General features: G+C 41.5%; 1 protein-coding gene across 1 annotated transcript; it reads right to left on the bottom strand.

Moving 5' to 3' along the window:
* Window positions 1-4,074: 4,074 nt before the first annotated feature.
* Window positions 4,075-5,013, bottom strand: LOC131914179 (olfactory receptor 8B8-like). The gene has a single exon (XM_059266770.1). It carries the CDS (start codon window positions 5,005-5,007, stop codon window positions 4,075-4,077), a length of 933 nt encoding a protein of 310 aa, XP_059122753.1. The 5' UTR covers window positions 5,008-5,013.
* Window positions 5,014-15,051: the final 10,038 nt, after the last annotated feature.

Here is a 15,051-nt window from a genome sequence, read left to right as displayed (position 1 = left end):
CATGCTTCAGACTGGTTATGTCGAGTTTCAGGAATTTATTTTTTATATTTCGTATCCTTGGTTACTCATAGTTGTATATGGATACTTAAATGTGCCTTATTGAGATATAATTGAAATTCAAGAAAATGAACACAATTTATGTGACCAATTCAGTAATTTTAACAAAGTATTTATCCATGCATTTAAGATGTGTTATTTCCTTTTCCTAAAAAGTTCTGCACTGGGGGCTGGAGAGATGGCTCAGAGGTTAAAAGCACTGGGTACTCTTCTGGAGGACCCAGGTTCAATTCCCAGCACCCACATGGCAGCCCACAGCTGTCTGTAACTCCAGTTCCAGGGGACCTGACACCTTCACACAGACATGCATGCAAGCAAAACACCAATGCATGTAAAAAAATAAAAAGAAATCATAAAAAATTACTTTTAAATGTTCTGTACTACAATGAGTTTTCCCTTGTCCTGTCATATGGCACTATTTCAGGGGAGACATGAGCAAATGTCTACTCATTCCAGATGAGGGAACCAATGGCAGTACAAAATTGAATACTAGCCAATCAATGAGTTTATTGGGGTTACTTACAGGAGTATGGGTGAGGAATTACAGGAGCAGAAATGGCTCATTTACAGTTCCATCACCAAAACCCACCCCCAGCATGGGTGATGCCTCATGAAAGCTGGGAATCTGGGGCTCACTGCACAGTTCTCATGTATCTCGACAGACTGGAGAGTGTCTCTTCCGGGCAGCACATTTGGTGTGAGCCTCTTCCAAGCAGCTCAGCTGGTCACTGCTTCTTCCTAGTTTCCTCATCTCACTCTGGCTCTTCCAGGCAGCTCATCTGTGTTGGGCCTATTCTAGGCAGCTCAGCTTGTCTGAAAATGTCTCTCCAGGATGTTCACTGCTTATAAACATGTGAGGAGGGAGAGGTCTAGAAAATTAGGTCAATTTCAGGAACTCACTGAAGCAATTGAGCTTTTCACTTCCTGAACTTAAAGAGCTTCCTTGCAGGATGAAGTATTTCATCTTCCCTTAGAACATCTTCTGTCTTGAGGAGCTTCTCTCCAAAGTGGAAGGTTTTTATGGGAGATGGAGTTGCTAAACCACACCCCACATTTCAGTCCTAAGCAACTACTGACTGACTAGACTAGTTTTTCCTATTTTTAAAATTATAAAATATGTTAGCTACTTTAATATTAAGTTCCTTTCTCTCAGCATGAAGTTTGAGGTTTGTTCGTGCTGAGATTCTTTTCTGTGTATATCTGTCCCTTGTCATTGCTAAATAGTATTCACTCACATGAATATATTAAAATTTGTATGTTCATTCACCACTTTGGGAAAATTTGGATTGCTTCCAATTGAAGGCTAAGATAAACAAAGCTGCTATAAATGTCCATACACAAGTTTTTATGGATATATGCTTCCAACTGTGTTTTAGTAAATACTTAGAAGTGGATTTTCTGTGTCAAGTAGAACATCTAATTTTAACTTCACAAAAATCATTTGCAGTGTTTTCTAAAGTAGTTCTGCCATTTTACTCTTTAAGCAGCCATAAATGACGACCTCATGTGCTGATCAGTACTCAGTATTGTCAGTGTCGTTAATTTATCCAATAAGTAATTTATTTATTCTATTGGAAGTCTAAAAGCATAGTGATTTTATCTGCACTTGCTTTATCATTCATAATCTCATAGCATCATTCACATTCACGTCCTTTACCTGGTTACACGTTGTTTATTGGGTGATTACGGTTTCTAAATGAGTCTGGACATGAGTACAGACACAGCAGGCATCACCATCATTTTCTTTCCCTATTTCTTCACTTGCCTTTATTTTTTTGTCCAAAACCCAAACTACACAAATATCTATAAGCACCTACATCTGCTGCTTTAGATTCTAACTCAGCAAACCCACAACCTCTACCAAGAGAATGTGGGCCATATGCAAATTAAGGCTTCCGCCTTTCCTGGCTGTGGAGCTAGCTTACCACACTTCCCAGGGTGGTTCATTAGTGCCCCGCCACCTCTTCCTGTGAACACAGCCAGGAGAGAACTATCATTTCTCCCTCCTGACTCTTGAAGATGAATGAAAACGGGAGGTAAGAGCCTCTTCCTCAAGACTCACTTCCACCCTGCAATACCATTCCAGGGCACTTGACGGAAATCCAGGTGTCAGCTTCCAAGGGTATTAGCAATATTCAGGAGTGCGCTTCGTTTTCTAAGTACAGGCATCTAACGACAAGGATAGGAGAGACAGGCAGGAAGGCTGAGTCTGAACATTTGGCTAACCTGGGGCAAACAAGCAAATGCTGCCCCATCAGTGTGGTGTGCTCCAACGAGAAAACAGGAACAGAGGACTGCCAAAGAAACACGGAGTCGACATAAACGGTTGAATAAGAGACGTCCAGACTCCCCGATTCCTCTGTTCTAGCTCCAGGAGGCCTCAAAGCCATTTTCCTGTCTTGACTTCTGTTTCCCCAACATTTGTGCTAAGTTAGTCTGCTTTGGTCAACTCCTGTAAGAACTCCTTGGTCACTGCAGTCAGGATGAGTCTGGAGTGGAAACACAGCAGCTCAAACATTGCTTGTTAGAAGAAATGAAGTTCGTCTCATCGGGCAAGCAGGCGGGCAGCAAGCCCGTCAGAGCCACACATCGGTAAAACCCTTGTCTCTGTATGCTGAGTGAAGCCATCACAAGAACGGGATTGGGCCAAGCAGGCCAGACCTGTCCAAGAGTCTGTTTTACCTGGTTTCTGATAGATATTTAAATGATATTTTCCCCGTCTTTTTTTTTTCCCTGTCACCCAACATGAGGAAATAGTTCAAGAAAGCCTAAGACAGGAGAAATTGTTTCTGTTTATTAGAGTAAAATAACCAAAAGTGCGTTCTTTGCTGATTTTTTTAAAATTCATATTTCTAGTCATCTAGCACTTGGGGTGCTCAGGGGAAAAGAAGTCTTCCCACCGTGATAACAAAAATGCTAAATAAAAATGTTAAAAGTAAAAGTATTCAACTACTAATAGGTTTAGCTTATCCTTAAAATTCAATGCAAATAAATTGCTTCTTCTAATAGACAGATGTTTAATGATGCCTTGGTAAATAAATGCATCCCCCAAATTATTCGCTGTTCCCTTAAACCACCCAGAACCTTGTTTGGTTATCCCAGATCACAGATTTCTCCATCAAGGCTCAACTACTTAAATGCACCCTCCACCAAAAAAATTCTAAATTCTAAATTGTCTTAAAATAATACATAATTTTACATTCATTGTCTTTATAAACACTAAGCCTCTGGAAGTCCTCATGCAGAGATTCATAGTACAGAGTTCCACACATGGCCTCACTCCTACCTCAATGAGAACCACATAACACAATATTTTTCCCTTTTCACTTGGCCAAGACTGACTTAAAGAAGTTTTCTTCTTTTGTCTTCTTTAACAACAATAACAGAATTGGAATATGTTTTTGAAGACTTATGTTATTTTTTAATAGAATCAGATTCTAATGTGTTGCCAAAGCTGTAAAGGGGAAATCAGAAAAAAATGATAATGTTGCAAGACAACACAGCATAAAGAAACAAAAAGCAAACGGGAATCCAACCAACTAGATTTGAATGCATTCGTGGAACCAGATAGTTTTGACCTCCTGAATAACAATATATTTCTGAATCCCCAATGGGTAGTATCTGAGACTAAATTAAATTGCTTCTGAGACCTTTTCAGCAATAAGTGGTCTAAAGAAATATAAAATATGTATAAAATCAAGAAATCTGGAAAGAGCTTAGAGAGAGCAAAGGTCAAAAAGAATAGAGCTATGTTAAACTCTTGTGCAAAAGTTAAAATTTGAAACTCTGTTTCTGGGATAGATGCAGCTCACTAGTAAGGCAACTGTCCAGTATCCATAAAGACCTAAGTTCATTCCCTAATGCCACAAACTTCTTGTGGAAGAAGAGAAAATTTAGTAAAACCTTGAACCCCTCATGGCAACATTGCGTCTTCTCGTCTTCTTATCTAAGCAGCTTCTTTCCATAGGAATACTGCTCATTGACCATTCATACCACTGCAGCTCATTACACTGCTCCTCAAGAAAATATTCTCTTGCCCAAGGTTTTCCTCAAAGCAACTTTGACATCCTTATTTCTCAAACTATAGATCAGAGGGTTCAACATGGGCACCACAATGGTATAGAACAAGGAAGATACTTTTCCTTGGTCAAGGGACAAAATAGAAGGTGGCTGGAGGTACATGAAAGCCCCAGAACCAAAGAAAAGACAAACCACAATCATGTGGGAGCTGCAGGTGCTGAAGGCCTTAGACATGCCCTCTGTGGAATGCATACGGAGAATGTTAGAGAGGATGAGGGCATAAGAAATGAAGATGGTAACAATGGGCACACCAATATCAAAGTTCCCAAAAATAAGGACCACCAGCTCATTCACATAGGTGCTGGTACAAGAGTGTTCCAGAAGGGGAAGGATGTCACACATGTAGTGGTTGACAAGGTTGTCAGCACAGAAGCTCAGTCTCACCATGGATATTGTGTGGGCCATGGCTCCAGCAAAGCCCATTAAATATACACCAAGCAAAAGGAGTAAACGCACCTGGGGAGACATGGTGAGCATATACATCAGGGGGTTGCAGATGGCAACATAACGGTCATATGCCATGGCTGACAGAATGAAGGACTCAGAGATTCCAAAGAAACAGAAGAAAAAGAGCTGGGTCATACAACCCGAGTGTGAGATGATGTTCTTCTTTGAAACAAAACTCATCAACATTTTTGGGGAGATGGTGGAGGAGTAACAGGAATCTATTAAGGAGAGATTGAAGAGAAAGAAGTACATGGGGGTGTGCAAGTGAGGGTTCAGCCCTATCAGGGAGATCAGACCCAGGTTCCCCACCATAGTGACCATGTAGAAACCTAGGAACAGGAAGAAGAGGGGCATGCGGAGTCCTGGCTGGTCTGTCAGGCCTGCAAGGATGAACTCTGTCACAGAGGAATTCTTGGAAGTCATTCTTCTCAGGAGGAAGGGCTGTGTGACAGAGAAGAGGACCAATGGAGACAAAGAAACATCATCACCATCCTCACAAACCTAAGTCCTCTTCATGAAAATGGAATCCAAAGGAGAGGTGAGCTCCAGTAGGAAGACTTGAACTATTTAAGGTGACTAGTCAGGAACTACCAAGTGACTGAACTTCCAGAACACAGTAAAGGGCGGTAATGATCCCCCAGAAGGAGAGCAGGGGTTGAGGGACATCTTTTAGACTCAGAAGTCAGTCCTTTAACCATGCTCTCCCGTTTCCAGCCTCTACACCAGTTACTAAAATCTGGACCTCTGCTCTACAGTGAATACTAACAGGTAGAACACATCCTGGCTCTGAGTCAGCACTATACAGTAACAAGTTGAAGTACTGTTTCCCACAGTCTCTTAACTGCACATAGGTTTAATAATGATGTCCTAGGTTAGCACTCATTGAGGAGTTACTGTCAAAGGCTCTAAGAATATGTCACCATACAGCGATCTTCACTTTACAGATGAGACACAGAGTACTCAAAGTCACAAACCCTCCAGACTTCAGGCAGAAGGGGAGCTCCCGCAGTCCCACACAGAGTGCATTCTGAACCTGTGTTTCACGACCGGTCAGGATCACACAGGCATGTACCTTCCTTTACTTGCAGCAGGGATGTTCTGCCTCCTGTCTCTCCTCTGAGGTGTTCTGGGGGAAATAAAGACCCAGTGAATAGAGGACAACAGCTTGGAGCTCCAGACCTTCTCCTGTCCCAGGCCAGAACTCAAGAGTCTCAGGTTCATCTTGTAATCCTCTCTGTACTGTTTATCCAACAACCCTCCAGCTTCCAGGAAGGAGGCAGCTCCTGCCCTGTGAATAACAGAGTAAGAGTATCATTCTGGTTTGCAGATCTCAGTGGCCTGGTTGTGAAGACAGAGGCTCCCTCAGGACCATTTCCTCAGAGTTTCACTCCCTAAGGAAGCAGAAATGATTGTTTCTCCTGCAGAATTCCATGTTTGCCTTTTAGAAACAATTCTTTCTGACAATTAACAGTGATAACAATGGGGGAGGGAATGATCCTAGGTCCTGAAATATAACCAAATCTTCAATGTCAGAAAGTTGAAGCTTACTATAGATACAACAAAGTAGTAAGAAGTGGGTCAGAGTCCAAATATAAAAATATATTCAACAAATGCAGAGCAGTGTAACCTGGAATTAGCGGTAAGGACTTTAAAATAACCACTTGAATTACATTTTTAATTTACATAAAAGGGAAAATGAGATAACAAATAGTACATTCCAACAGAGTATAAGAAGCAACAAAATACCAAACGAAAATTTCAAAACTGAAAGTTTTTATAGGAAGTTAGGAATTCAGTGAATTGAGTTAATACCAGACAAAGTATCAGTTAAATCAAAGATAGAATTAATAGAAATCGCCGGGCGGTGGTGGCGCACGCCTTTAATCCCAGCACTTGGGAGGCAGAGGCAGGCGGATCTTTGTGCGTTCGAGGCCAGCCTGGTCTACAGAGTGAGATCCAGGAAAGGCACAAAACTACACAGAGAGACCCTGTCTCAAAAAAAAAAAAATTAATAGAAATCAACTATGCTAAACTCTATCCCATTCACAACACTAGTCACACGTACACACACACACACACACACACACACACACACACACACACACACACATTTAAGAATAAACCTAAACAAGGTGGAAAAAAGACCCCTATGTGATAGCTGTTCACATGGTTGTAAACTTGACTACATCTAGAGTTAGCTAAAACCCATCAGCTGGTACAACTGTGAAGGATTTATCTTCGTTGATCATTTGAAGTGGGAAGACCTACCCTAAATCTGGATCTTCTAAAGTGAGAAGATGCCACCTTAAATCGAGGCCACACCTTCTGGTGGCAGCCTATGTAAAGGATGTGGAAGAATGAAGCACTTCCTCTTTGCCTGCTTGCCCTCATTGTCTCTGTCAAGTTCATTCCTACACTGGTATTAAATATAACAGGGCACCAGAACTTCGGACAACTGACTCCACAATGGAAGTGCAATTCAGGCTGTAAAACTCAGCATGTAGACAGCACCACCTGCCAAAAAATGAAAACAAAGACCTAATCCATCGAAGCCCATAGTTCTAGGAAAGTATCTAAATATACTAACCTTGCTTTTTGACTTTTGTAGTTCTGCTTCTGGCTAACTGTTCTTGTTAACTGAAGTATGTCAACCCAGGACATGGTTTTCATGCTTAAAAGCTCATCCTGAAAAAGGCTCAGTGCTACACTGGGATCCCAAGCACCCAGTATAGTCATTGGCCAGCTAATAAAGCCTTTCTATTAGATTAAACCCATGTCCAGGCAGTCTTCTCTAGTGAATACCCCATAACACAGAGTCTACTTCTTCAACATTCCAATGTATACTGAAGACCAGCTGAGATATCCAGCCTCATGAACTGAACAGCCACTGGATTCTTGGACTGTCTGTCAATAGACAGCCATTGTTGGACTAGCTAGAAAATAGCCTATAAGTTAATCTAATCAATCCTGTATGTGTATACAGATAGACATAGATATAAATATAGATATATGCATTCAATCAATTCTCTTCCTATAGAAAATTTTGACTAATACACTCTATGATGAAAACTTTAAGACACTGAAGAAATTGACAAGACACTAGAAGATGGAAAGACCCTTCATGCTCATGAGCAAAATTAATCTTGTGAAAATGTCCATCAAAAAAAAAAAAGGAATCTGCAGATTCAATCAAGATTTCAGAGCCATTCTTTAAAAATGTAAATAAAATAATCTCAAATTTTATACGGAAACACAAAAGTCTAAAATGAAATCCTGAACAAAAGGAATGCTGCTGGAGGTATCACCATCCATGATTTCAAATTACACCACAAAGCTATAGCAATAAGAAATTAAAATTAATAAATAAAAACATGGTACTGGGACAAAATAGACACATGGATCAGTAGAACAGAGTAGAGGACTCAGATATAAATCCATGCAACTACAGCTAGAGTGAGGTCACTTGAGTAAGAATGGCCCCCATAAACTCATTTATTGAATGTTTAGTCATCAGTGAGTGGCACTATTTGAGAAAAATTAGGAGGTATGGTCTTGGAGTAGGTGTGGCCTTTTGGAAGAAGTGTCTCACTGGGAGTAGGCTTTGAAGTTTCAAAAGTCTATGCCTGGACCAATTCTCTCTCTTCCTATAGCCCGAAGATCAAAATGTAGCTCTCAGCTACTCCTCCAGTGCCATGCATGCTGACATGCTCCCCACCATGATGATAATGGACTAAGCCTCTAAAACTGTAAACAAGCCCCCAGTTAAATGCTTTCCATTTTAAGGGTTGCCTTGGTCATGGTGTCTCTTCACAGGAATAAAACAGTGATTAAGACAATAACTTTTTTAAAAGATGTCGAAATATATACATTGGAGAGGAGAAGGCATCTTCAACAAATGGCATAAAAGCCACAATATCAGCATGCAAAAGAATGAAACTAGATTCCTATATCTCACCTTGCACAAATGTCAACTCTAGGTGGATCAAAAAGACCTCAACAGGAGATCAGATATAGGGGTAAAAGTAAGACATGCATTTCAACAAGTAGATATAGGCACAGGTTTTATAAGCAAAATTCCACTAACTCAAGAAATAAATAAAACTAGGGCTAGACATATTACACTGAGTGAGGTCATGGAGGCTCAGAGATACCACATGCTCTACTTCATATGTGCATTGTGTGTTTAACACATAACAGCTATACAAGCCAGGAAATTTGAAAGGGATAATGTGAGGAATACCTTAAAGAAGAGAGAATAGTAGAACACAGATAAAGGGAAAATAAAGAAAGAGCCCACAGTGAGGAGAAGAGTTTCACCAGAGAGACTGGATGGTAGAGGTATTAGGGATACAAGAGTGGATGGAAGCCGGGCGGTGGTGGCGCACGCCTTTAATCCCAGCACTCGGGAGGCAGAGCCAGGCGGATCTCTGTGAGTTCGAGGCCAGCCTGGGCTACCAAGTGAGTTCCAGGAAAGGCGCAAAGCTACACAGAGAAACCCTGTCTCGAAAAAAAAAAAAAAAAAAGAGTGGATGGAGGAAGATTAACCAAAACCTGCGTGGAAACCCACTATCTTATAACCCAAATAAAAAAGAGAGATTTAATGACATTACCCTGCATAGCTGGATAATGCTACTCTACTCTTAGAAGCAGTGGATGATTTAAAAAATTCTCAGTCCCCAATGTGAGTTGGTCAGGGAGCAATAGAAGCTGCCAAACAGTACATGATACCCCTTCAATAAGTATACCATCAAGTAGGATGTCTATTTTTCTCCATCTGATGTTATCTCAAATTTTACAATGACAAATTCTGCTGTAATGAATGTGAATTTTTGAAGTCATGACAATCTTTATTTCATTTTTAATTATCATAAAATTGCATAGTATGTGCATATGTACATTATAAAATTATTAAATCAGGATGATGAGCTTATCTATCACCTCCAATACTTATTATTTCTGTGTGATGAGAATGTTCAAAATCCTCTCTCCTAGTTATTTGGAAATACATAATGCATTGTTACTATTACATCAAGCCTGTTGTGCAGTAGCAGGCCAGAGCTTGCTCCTCCATTCTTCCTGTTGCTTGTATCCATTGGCAACCACATTCTGTCCCCTTTCTCTGTGCTCTCCCAACTTCTAGTGGCAGTTATTCTACTGTTACCTTCTGTGAGATCAACATGATCAGAGTTCATGTGAGGGAACTCACATGGTATTTGCTCTTCTGTGTCTGGCTATTACATTCATCTTCTAAATATAAGCTCCTAACAAGTAACATTGCTGTTTCTAATCATGCATTCTGTAAGAATACTGGATTTGTTCTCACTAAATATTTTTTTCAATGACATTCCTGCCAGCAGTATAAACATACCCTTTTCCCCGTGTTTTCTAATGATTTCTTTACAAATTGAAACAATTGGAAGCTAAGATTGCCATCCTGATATATTAATCTATAGTTCTTCAATTATACAGTTGTCTTAGTTCCTTTTCCTGATGCTGTGATAAATCATCCTGACCAAAGCAACTGAAGGATGTAAGAATTCCTTTGAAGATAGGAGCTTAAGGCAACTAGGCACTTTGTATCCACATTGAAAAAGCAGAGAGCTCTGATTGTTTGTGCTCAGCTTTCTCTCCTTTTCACTCATTCCAAGACCCCAGTCATGGAGTGGTACTACCCACAGTGGGTGGAGCTTCCCACCACAGTTCACCTGACTGTTATAATCTCTCACACTTAGGATCAAAGTCTCTACTAATCTAGATCCCTCTGTCATGGAGCTTGTCTCCTGGATAAACATCTATCCTGTCAAGCTGATAATCAACATTAACCAACACACAGCTTATGCCAGTGACACAGTCTAGGGCTCTTGATCAGGTTTGCTTTCTCTGCCAATTAAAGAATTAAAAGGCAGGAAATGTCCAGTGCAACAGATAGCAGAGGAGAAAACTTAAACACCCCGGACACAATCAGCAGTTAAGAAAGGTGTTTTGGGGGGTGAAGAAACACACATACAGCAAGCTCACAAAGAAAAAGACACTCGGTGAAGCAGATAAGACACTCAGGAAGCCGAGAATCAATCTCTTCTGGAGGCCTGGGGTTCCTAACGTCTCTGACTTTGGGTTTGGTCAGTGTGAAGAAAGAGGGTGGATGGTTGGCTGGGAACTGTTGTGTAGCACATCCTGCTCTGTCCTGAACTTATTGCGCCAGTCCATCAGCAGAGGGCCTATTGTTAGGAGACAAAAATACAAGACATTTGGGGTTTTTGCTGTGTGTTTTTTTTTTATTTCTTGTTATTGAAAATAGATTCTTTTCTCATACAATATATCCTGATTACGGTCTCCTCTCCTTCCAATCCTTCCAGTTCCTCCTCCCCTCCCCTCCTCTCCAGATCCACTCCCTTTTTGTGTCTCATTAGAAAAGAACAGGTGCCAGGCAGTGGTGACACACACCTTTAATTCCAACACTTGGGAGGCAGAGGCAAGTGGATCTCTGTGAGTTCGAGGCCAGCCTGGTCTACAGGTGAGTTCCAGGACAGGCTCCAAAGCTACAAAGAGAAACCATGTCTCGAAAAACAAAAAATAAAAAAAAGAACAGGCTTCTAAGAGATAGCAACTACAGATTATAAAATAAAATATAATAAGATGAAGCAAAAACTTTCATATCGAAGTTGGATACAGCAACCCAACCAGAGGAAAGGAGTTCCAAGAGCAGGCAAGAGTCAGAGACCCACTCATTCTCACAAGTGGGACTCCCATAAAAATACTAAGCTACTAGCTATAATATACACCCACAGGACTTGGTATAGACCCATGCAGGCCCTGTGCTTGCTGCTTCCGTCTCTGGTGAGCTAATAAGCACCTTGCTTAGTTGATTCTGGGGGTCTTATATTCTTTGTGTCCTCCATCCCCTCTGACTCTTAAAATTTTTCTGCCTTCTCTTCCACAGGATTCCCTGAGGTCTGAGGGTAAGGATTTGATGGAGATCTCCAATTTAGTCTTTCTTGATGCATAATGTCTAGCTGTGGATCTCTACATCCATTCACATATGCTGCTGGAGGAAGCCTCTCTCTGATGATCTCTGGTAATAACCAGATAAGGTCCTGGTGTATGAATGTAGAAGAATAACACTAGGAATCATCTTGTTGGTTTGGGTTGGGTTGTTTTTTTTTTTTGACCAGTCATGTTTGCTTTTATCCTAGGTCTTTGGGGTATCTAGTCTCTGGTTCTTGGGTACCCAAGAAGTATTAGGTATTGATTCCTTCTCATATAGTAGGTCTTAAGTCAAATTAGACATTTGTTGAATACTGTCACAAATTCTTTGTCACCATTTCCCTAGCATGTTTTACAGGCAATACAGATTGTAGGTCAAGGTTTTGTGGCTGGGTTTGTGTCCACATTTCTTTTTTTGGTAGCCTGCAAAGTGTTTTCTGGCACCAAAGAAAATAGACCATGGAGGTGAAGGCTCCATGTAGACACCAACTTAACTTCTCCATGTTCAATGAGTTGTGTTGATGTTCTTGGCATCAATGTGGTCCCACTGTCAGTTTGTGGAGAGCAAACTTTTGTCCTAGCATCAGCTTGAGTAGTTTAGGGTTTTCCATGGGACTTCTTTGTCAAACAACTCAACTGAATGCAACCCAGGCCCCTCACTGGAAGCCTTACCTAGCTGCAAGAGATGGCCAGTTGAGACTCGGTATCCTCCATTACTAGGAGTCCTCATTAGGATCACTTTCTTAGATTCCAGGAAGTTTCCACTGCACTGGGTTTCCATACCACCCCCCAAGTGCCCCCCATTTCCAGCCATCTCCCCCTTGCTCCACATCCTCTCCAGCATGAGCTACCACCTGTGTTTTGAATCTGTCACTTGTGACTTAAATGTTGTAAACTATTCTTTCAGCCATTCTCATCTCACTTTCTGTAACTTTTGGTAATAAAGCACCTCAAATGATGGAAAGAGAACAGAAGCAGATAGCAATCTCTTAAATACCTCACGTCAGGAGAAAGAATATGGCTATTGCTCTCAGAGGTTCTGATGCCCAGCTACAGGGATTCCACCAGCAGGGGCTCTCTCTAGATTTGCCACTCTTCCTTCTCCCAAATAACTACAGGTTTACAGCTGTAGCTGCTCACCACTATAACCAGGTCAAGGCTACAGTTGCACAATGTCTCCTGAATGCTGGTGTCCCTACTATTAGACCAGGAATTGTCCCCTGGTGAATTTATTTTGCCCAGTAGAGACTCTTACTACCTTGTGCCACTCCTACAAGTTGCTCCAGGTATGAACTTCTTGTTATGGGAGATTTCATAATTCAGGTCAGGGTTGGGTAAGGGTAACCCCACAGGCAGGCAAAATGTATACTTAAGACACCAGCATAGCAAATGGCTTTAAAAATAGTATGTATATTTTATTAATAAATAAGTTCTACAGAGAAAACTAGTATAATTTCAATGTATATGTAAGAACCCCTCACTGCTTTAAAAAGTAAGTTTTATTCTACATTGGATACAGTGGAACATCTCTCTCAAATGCAAGAATCTTAAGCAGAAAAATCAGGTTAAGTTCGGCATGAGCTGCACAGACAGGAAAGAGAGAGATACATACACAGAGAAAGAGATAGAAGTGGGGAGGGAGATAGGCAGACAGACAGAGACAGAGACGGACTTAGTCTGAGTTACATGTGGGTGGCCTTTACAAGGTGGGGAGACCAGCTTTAAGCAACTTGTCCTCTTGCAGAACAGTTTCCTCCCGGTCCAGGATTCTGATTGTTTCATCTCAAAGAGGGCTTTGACTCTCCGCCACACTGCATTCCTGATCACTGATTGTTTCATCTCAAAGAGGGCTTTGACTCTCCGCCACACTGCATTCCTGGATCACTGATTGTTTCGTCTCAATGAGGGCTTTGACTCCGCCACACTGCATTCCTGGATCACCGATTGTTTCGTCTCAATGAGGGCTTTGACTCTCCGCCACACTGCATTCTTGATCACAGCCATTTCCTTTCCTTCTTTCTCCAGTTCTCTTTGTTCTTCTCTGAAACCCAAGCCACACAGACATCAACAAGCTGCTACATTTGCTGCTTCAGATTCTAACCCATCAAATCCATAACCTACTAAAGACAACGTGGGCCATTCGGGAATTGGGGTGCCAGTTCTCCCTCCTGGGTGTGCAGCGAGCTTGGCACATGTCCCAGGAATGCTTCCTTACTTTCTTACCATCTCTTCTCTCAATCCCAGGATGGAGGGAAGCATTGCTTCCTCCCTTCTGACCCTTCCAAGTGAATGGAAAGTCACACACTCTTCCTCAGTCCCACATACCCCACTGTTTCAGAAATACAAGCAGAAAACCTTCTACGAATGTCAGTTATCCTAGAAAGTGCGCTTGACTGTTTATTACAGGTATCCTGATACCTACAGTCGAGGTAGCATGGAAAAACCAGAAGGCTGAGTCAGAAAATTTGATAACGTGGCACAAGCAGGTAAGTGCTCTCTTTAATGAGGCCCAGGAGGTTCACGCTGAGACAGGGAAGCAATTCAAGAGACTATGTGACCAGATAACAGTTTCACCTCTAGGGACTCCCAGACTCTCCCCCTCTCCTCTCTCTCTCTCTCTCTCTCTCTCTCTCTCTCTCTCTCTCTCTCTCTCTCTCTCTCCTGTCCCAGCACCTCTCTCCCCAACCTCTTGCTCAGTTGTCTGCTCTGGTCGACCTTGTAGGACTCCTCGGTCACTGCAATCAGAATGTCTAGAACTGAGAACAGGGCACCTCTCGGACATTGCGTATTTCCATAAATATAGGCTACCTCACTGAGAAAGAGGAAGGCAACAGGCCACTACAAGCAATCACTTATAAATTACTAAGAAACCACCACAAAAGAAATGACCAGACCACACAACCAAGACCTTGCCCACAAGTCTATTTCCGGTTTGAAATATTACCTGATTTTCTGGGTTTTTTTTTTAATGCTATTTTTCTCATTTGATTTTTTTTTTTGACAATTTCACTGGTCATAAAGAAAACATCTGAAAGTAGAAGAAAGAATAAATTATTTATTATTATGTACTAAACACCCAAAGTCTGCTCCTTCATTGACTTTTTTAATTCGTATTTCTAGCTGTCTGGTATAAGTGTTACAGCTCTGAGGGGAAAGGATTCCCCAGTGTAAGTGTTATAGTTCTGAAGAGAAAGGTAACCTGATAGTTAGGAATACCACAAAGTCACGGGGCTCAACAAACCTCACACAAGAGATTTATTGGAAAGGAAGAACAGTGGCTGCCTCTGCTCGGGGGAGAAGCAGGAGAGAACTAAGCAAAAAACAGGCTTCATGTAAGGTTTTCATGATCAAGGATTAGTGGGTTTTTGTGCTCAGGAATGGTGGGGTTTGTACTCAGGGATAGTGGGAATTGTGCTCAGGAATTGGTGGGTTTTGTACTCATGGATTGGTGGGTTTGGTAAGTTTTTTCACTGGGGAGTGGGC

This window comes from Peromyscus eremicus, chromosome 7, assembly GCF_949786415.1.
Source record: "Peromyscus eremicus chromosome 7, PerEre_H2_v1, whole genome shotgun sequence".
In the NCBI taxonomy this organism is placed as follows: Eukaryota; Metazoa; Chordata; class Mammalia; order Rodentia; family Cricetidae; genus Peromyscus; species Peromyscus eremicus.
The sequence above is the reverse complement of the archived record's forward strand: the minus strand, read 5'-3'. Positions and strand labels throughout refer to the sequence as shown.

Coding starts and splice junctions, on each gene's coding strand:
- LOC131914179 (XM_059266770.1), bottom strand. CDS start 5,007: ATGACTTCCAAGAATTCCTCTGTGACAGAGTTCATCCTTGCAGGCCTG.